This window comes from Charadrius vociferus, unplaced genomic scaffold (genome assembly GCF_000708025.1).
Source record: "Charadrius vociferus isolate BGI_N301 unplaced genomic scaffold, ASM70802v2 scaffold201, whole genome shotgun sequence".
Lineage (NCBI taxonomy): Eukaryota > Metazoa > Chordata > Aves > Charadriiformes > Charadriidae > Charadrius > Charadrius vociferus.
The window spans coordinates 2980942-2986997 of NW_009646936.1; the positions used below are offsets into that span (position 1 = coordinate 2980942).

General features: G+C 46.0%; 1 protein-coding gene across 1 annotated transcript in view; it reads left to right on the forward strand.

Annotated features, from left to right (window-relative positions):
* Positions 1-5382, forward strand: part of ADAMTS1 (ADAM metallopeptidase with thrombospondin type 1 motif, 1) — a 29890-nt gene extending 24508 nt beyond the window's left edge. Inside the window, exons 3-10 of the mRNA XM_009894932.1 lie at positions 168-501; positions 933-1065; positions 1500-1667; positions 2206-2492; positions 2738-2924; positions 3027-3202; positions 4092-4267; positions 4641-5382. Coding sequence (XP_009893234.1) covers positions 168-501; positions 933-1065; positions 1500-1667; positions 2206-2492; positions 2738-2924; positions 3027-3202; positions 4092-4267; positions 4641-5382 — 2203 coding nt within the window. The remainder of the gene's footprint in view (positions 1-167; positions 502-932; positions 1066-1499; positions 1668-2205; positions 2493-2737; positions 2925-3026; positions 3203-4091; positions 4268-4640) is intronic.
* The last annotated feature ends 674 nt before the right edge of the window (positions 5383-6056 follow it).

Consider the following 6056-nt stretch of genomic DNA (forward strand, 5'->3'; position numbering starts at 1 on the left):
GAGCCGGGCGCGGGGACGTGGGGTACATCCCTTAGGTGCACATCTTGAGTATCGGTGGGTTTTGGTTTCCTTACGGTGGTCCCTTGCTGGGGCATTTCTCTCTTTGTGCTCACCTGCGCTTTCCTTCCTTCTCCCTCTCTTTTTTTTAATGCAGAAACGAGAAGCAGAAGGAAGAAAAGGTTCGTGTCCAGCCCCCGCTACGTGGAGACCATGCTGGTCGCCGACCAGTCCATGGCCGAGTTCCACGGCAGCGGGCTGAAGCACTATCTCCTGACGCTGCTCTCCGTGGCAGCCAAACTGTACAAGCACCCCAGCATCCGCAACTCCATCAGCCTGGTGGTGGTGAAAATCATGGTCATTTACGAGGAGCGGAAGGGACCTGATATCTCTTCCAACGCAGCCCTAACTTTGAGAAACTTCTGCAGCTGGCAGAAGCAGCACAACCCGCCCAGTGACCGGCACGCGGAGCACTACGACACGGCGATCCTCTTCACCAGGCAGGTGAGGGACACGGAGATCAAATCCATCCCCACACCCGTTGGTCCCTACTCCCCTCTGCCAGGAGACTTCCGAAAAAGTGTTCAGAGGCAGTCTTGTGTCATCATGGTTTCAGCAAAGTAGGCTAAAAATGAAATTGACAGTTCTATTTAATCGTTTATTTTGCTGTTTGCACCATCTCAGGTGAAACTCACAGTATGTGCAACGTATTTCTGCTTCATATATTTTTAGCAGATTTAGTATGGAAATTATGCATTTTATTTCTACGTGTAACCCTTGTGTATGTTCCAAAGACAGATTTTTGCCATCATACCCATTGAAGTGCTGAATATTTATGCTCTTTCCATAAGTAAAGGCAAACTGCCAGGGCTGGATGTTTCTTGCCAAGGTTAAGTCTCTGATCTGATTAATAATGAAACTGCCTTTTTCTACAGGACCTCTGCGGTGCCAAGACATGTGATACTCTTGGGATGGCTGATGTGGGAACAGTTTGTGATCTAAACCGCAGTTGCTCTATCATAGAAGACGACGGTTTACAGGCTGCCTTTACGACAGCCCACGAACTAGGTACTTGAAACTTTGAAAGGTGATTTCACGTGATTAATTGAAGCCAGCTCGATGCCGTAAAGCAAAGAGCTGCCCGGCCCGCACGGCAGGCTCGCCCTGCAGGGCACGGAGCGCCCTGCGCTCCCCAGCGCAGTCGGGAGGAGGCAAAACTTTGCCTTGTCGCAGCGGTTGAACTGCAGAAAGCAAATCCTGTCTGCACGGCACTGTCTGCGAGGGCTGTGTGTTTTACTGAGTGCAGAAAAAAACCCATGCGAAGCCTGTGAGAGGAGCGAAGATACAGTGCCATCTGCTTAAAATTTGGCAGTATTCGGATTCAGGTTATTATTTAAAGACCAGGCTACACGCAGCTATAGAGGAATATTTAAAATAGTGTTGGTGATGCATAGGACAGACTTCCTAAAATCACAAACTTTCCTTTTCATTTTTTTTTTAAGGCCACGTGTTTAACATGCCTCATGACGATGCAAAGCAATGTGCTGGTATTAATGGAATAAGCCGGGATTTCCACATGATGGCATCTATGCTTTCCAATCTGGATCGCAGCCAGCCGTGGTCTCCATGTAGTGCCTACATGATTACAACATTTTTGGATAATGGTCATGGTAAGATTATTAAGCTTTCCATTCATGTGGCATGTAAGCTTTTGTGCTTTACTGTTTCTCTTGTCTCTCCCTTTCTCTCTCCCTTTCTCTCTCCCTTTCTCTCTCCCTTTCTCTCTCCCTTTCTCTCTCCCTTTCTCTCTCCCTTTCTCTCTCCCTTTCTCTCTCCCTTTCTCTCTCCCTTGGATAATGGTCATTTTATGTTTATCAATCTTTCTCCTTTTGTGGCTTCTAAGCTCTCTCCCTTTCTCTCTCCCTTTCTCTCTCCCTTTCTCTCTCCCTTTCTCTCTCCCTTTCTCTCTCCCTTTCTCTCTCCCTTTCTCTCTCCCTTTCTCTCTCCCCTTTTTTTCTTTTCCTTTTTTCTTAATGGAGTGCTTTCTGCTACAGCATAGAGTTAACCTTTTACATGCTGCCAATGAATTTAGGATACACTTAGTTTTACAAAAATGGTAGCACCACAATTTGGCTCAAAGACTTAAGTTACAAAGTGAATGCAGTTCCCTTTTGAAACCTTTTTTTTTTTTCTTTTCTTGCTTTTCAGGTGAGTGCTTGTTGGACAAGCCTCACAAACCAATCCAGCTTCCTTCTGACTTGCCTGGCACCTTGTACGATGCCAACAGGCAGTGCCAGTTTACATTTGGAGATGAGTCCAAGCACTGCCCCGATGCAGCCAGTACGTGTACAACGCTGTGGTGTACTGGCACTTCTGGAGGACTGCTGGTGTGCCAAACCAAACACTTCCCTTGGGCAGATGGCACCAGTTGCGGGGAAGGGAAGTGGTGCATGAATGGCAAGTGTGTGAATAAAACTGAGAAGAAGCATTATGATGTAAGTATTAAAAAAAGAAACCAGGATATATCTTGGGTTGCAGAGTAGCACGGATAATGCTGCAGTGGGAGTAATCAGTTAAAAGGGCTTGAATAAATGGAGGCAGATAGCTAATAAATTGAACTTAGCACTTTTTTTTTAAAGTGGCTTAGGTAAAAATGACCATGATTGTAGGTTTTGTAGTTTGGCTTTATATTGCTTTTACTGTATTAACTCTTTCATTCTGCTTTTGCTTGTCATTCCAGACACCGGTGCATGGGAGCTGGGGGTCCTGGGGAGCATGGGGAGAGTGCTCCCGGACCTGCGGCGGTGGAGTGCAGTACTCCTTCAGGGAGTGTGACAACCCTGTCCCGAGGAATGGGGGGAAATACTGTGAAGGGAAGCGGGTGCAATACAGATCATGTAACATCGAGGACTGTCCAGACAATGATGGTAATCTTTTCTCCATTTTTGAGGTGGAGGAAGGGCATCTTGTGGAGGAAGAGCATGTAGAGATGATTATCTAATGTCCACCTGTCTTTCCTCTGCCTGCAGGCAAAACCTTTAGGGAGGAACAATGTGAAAAGCACAATGAGTTTTCCAAATCTCCCTTTGGAAGTGGACCTGCAGTGGAGTGGACACCCAAGTTTGCTGGTGTTTCTCCAAAGGACAGATGCAAGCTGGTCTGCCGAGCAAAAGGAACAGGATACTTCTTTGTTTTACAGCCAAAGGTATTTCAAAACTATACCTCTTCCATCTAATCATGAATAAGAGTTTTACTTCCTCTCTTTATGTGAAGTTAAGAGTCAAGCAGTGTAGAAATCTGAAATGATGTTTTTCTTATGTTTAAGCTAGATTCTTCCTTCTCCTCTTCCTACACATACAGCTTGATCAGTGCAAACGTGCTTTAAATATTCTGGCACAGTCCTTCCAGTTATTTCACACGTACCGCCTCTTCTACCCACTCCACCCTAGTTTCCTTTCCTCTCCTTCCACCAATTTGATTACGTTGAGAGATGTTTGGAAAACTGTGGAGGCTCTTTGCCAAAACATCGGTGCTTTCTCATACCGGTTACTAATATGCTGACAGATTAAAATAAACAAAAGGAAAAATGTTCATGTTGCATAGCTACTTGAACTCACTGTCATAAGATGTTGAGAGCCAATAACTACCAGGGCGATGACACAGATGTTTTTTGTAGAGCAGTACTCCTAGAAATAAGGGTTACATTGCACGCCATTAAAAGTAATTTTGGTCCTGTGCTTCGAAGACATGACCACCATCTAGCGACATTTAGAAAACAATGATGTTCTTTCTTTATATGAAATCAGTAAAACAGTTCTGTTTGGGGTTTTTTTTTGTGGGGGTGGGATTGTTAGTAAAAACTGAAATTCGTTGTTTTCTTCTGTAACCATGACATCATTTTTGCAAGTGAGATGAAGTAGCACTACATACCTCTAACTATCTGTGGGCTGCTTTGGTTTTTACTTTCAAAAGCCCTGAAAATATGGGTGCTGCAGGTCTTCCACCTGTCCATATTTTGTATGTGTCTGTATTACGCAATTTCAAAGCAATGTGCATGTTCTAATCAAACACCCTACTGCTTGCTTCCTGCAAAGGTTGTGGATGGTACCCCGTGTAGCCCCGATTCCACCTCCGTCTGCGTCCAGGGACAGTGCGTAAAGGCTGGCTGCGACCGTATGATAGGATCCAATAAGAAGTTTGACAAATGCGGTATCTGCGGCGGCAATGGATCCACTTGCAAGAAAGTGTCTGGCACACTTGTTAGAGCAAAGTGAGTATATGACTGCTGCTAGTATTTTGTTCTGGTGAATGTTTTGCGGGTGTAAGCTTTGGGGTTCCAAGTCAGAGACATGTTGCCCCAGTATATTGTTGGAACTGAGATTTGATCTGTCAGAGCCACCTGACTGAAGATAACTTGTAGTGAGATCCCAGCGAAAGAAAGTCCCTTACACGTGGGCATGCCTGTGCTGTAGCCATAACATGGGATGTGACTTTGCAAATCCCTTAATCCATTAATTCGATTAGGTCAGCAGCTCATGAGCTTAATGCTTCGACTTCAAATGAAATTCACTCTTGTGCTGAGCAGATTCTTCCCTTTCCCAGGGAAGAGCAGAGGATTCAGTTTTCTCTTTTCTCTTGGGCAGACCTGGCTACCATGACGTCGTCACCATTCCAGCCGGGGCGACAAACATCGAGGTGAAGCAGCGAAACCATAGGGGTGCAAGGCACGATGGCAGCTTCCTCGCCATCAAAGCCGCAGATGGCACCTACGTCCTGAACGGTGATTACACCCTGTCAACGCTGGAGCAGGACATCACCTACAAGGGCAGCGTGCTGAGGTACAGCGGCTCCTCCGCTGCCCTGGAGAGGATCCGCAGTTTTAGCCCTCTGAAGGAGCCTCTGACCATCCAGGTCCTTACGGTGGGGGACCTGCCACAGCCCAAGATCAAGTTCACCTATTTTGTGAAGAAATCCACGCAGCCTGGGTCAGAGAAGACACCCAGTAGAAAGAAAGAGTCCTTCAACGCCATCAGGGAGATCATCTCCTCCGAGTGGGTCATCGAGGAGTGGGGCGAGTGCTCCAAGTCGTGTGGCTCGGGCTGGCAGCGGCGGGCGGTGGAGTGCCGGGACCCCCAGGGGCGGCCAGCCACCGACTGCGCCCGGGAGCTGAAGCCCAGCGATGTCCGTCCCTGTGCCGACGTGCCCTGCCCACAGTGGCAGCTGGGTGACTGGTCACCCTGCTCTAAGACATGCGGGAAAGGTTTCAAGAAGAGATTGTTGAAATGTATGTCTTACGACGGCAGCGTGCTGCCGCAAGAAAGCTGTGAGCCTTCCAAGAAACCGAAACACCTAATAGACTTCTGCAACGTTACGGACTGCAGTTAAATAGTATAAGTTGGGAAAGCTAAATTTTTTTTATTATTTTATTTTTTTTCCTTCAGAACAATGCACTGAAAAAAAAAAGAGGGCTAGAGGCAGCACATGTGTTTTTGCATAGAAAATTCACGGTGAGGACCCATTGAGGTGGGACAGTGCAAATAGCTTTAGTTGGCGTTGTACCCTGAAAATACCCTGCCAACTGAAAATTTGATAGGATAGCAGACCCATGTCACTCACTCATCTTCAGCAGATAAGGCTCGAGGGCATTATCATTGCCCTTTTTTACATCTGTTACAAATCAAACAAAACATGAGCAGTGCCCAAAACGTGTTTAAGCAAACATTTTGGGGTTCGGTTATTTCTCCCTTCTTTTGGATTTATATTGTGGTACTGAGCAAGTCCCCATGTGTAGGAAGGAGGGGAAGGGGAGCGGAAAAGATAGCTTAAAATGATTGGTCAGGGCTTACCTACCTCACGAAGGGCAAAAACAGGATTAGAAAAGGAGCTTTAACTATGTCATTCATGGCTGCTATTGTTTCAGAGAATAGTTTTATATAAAAATAAAGCCATATTCTCTACCTGTAAGGAGTAAGAAATATCAGGAACAGTCAACTCCACAAATAATTAGGATGTCCTTTTTTTTAAGTATTTTTGTGTCATCCCAATGTGCCTGTCCATTT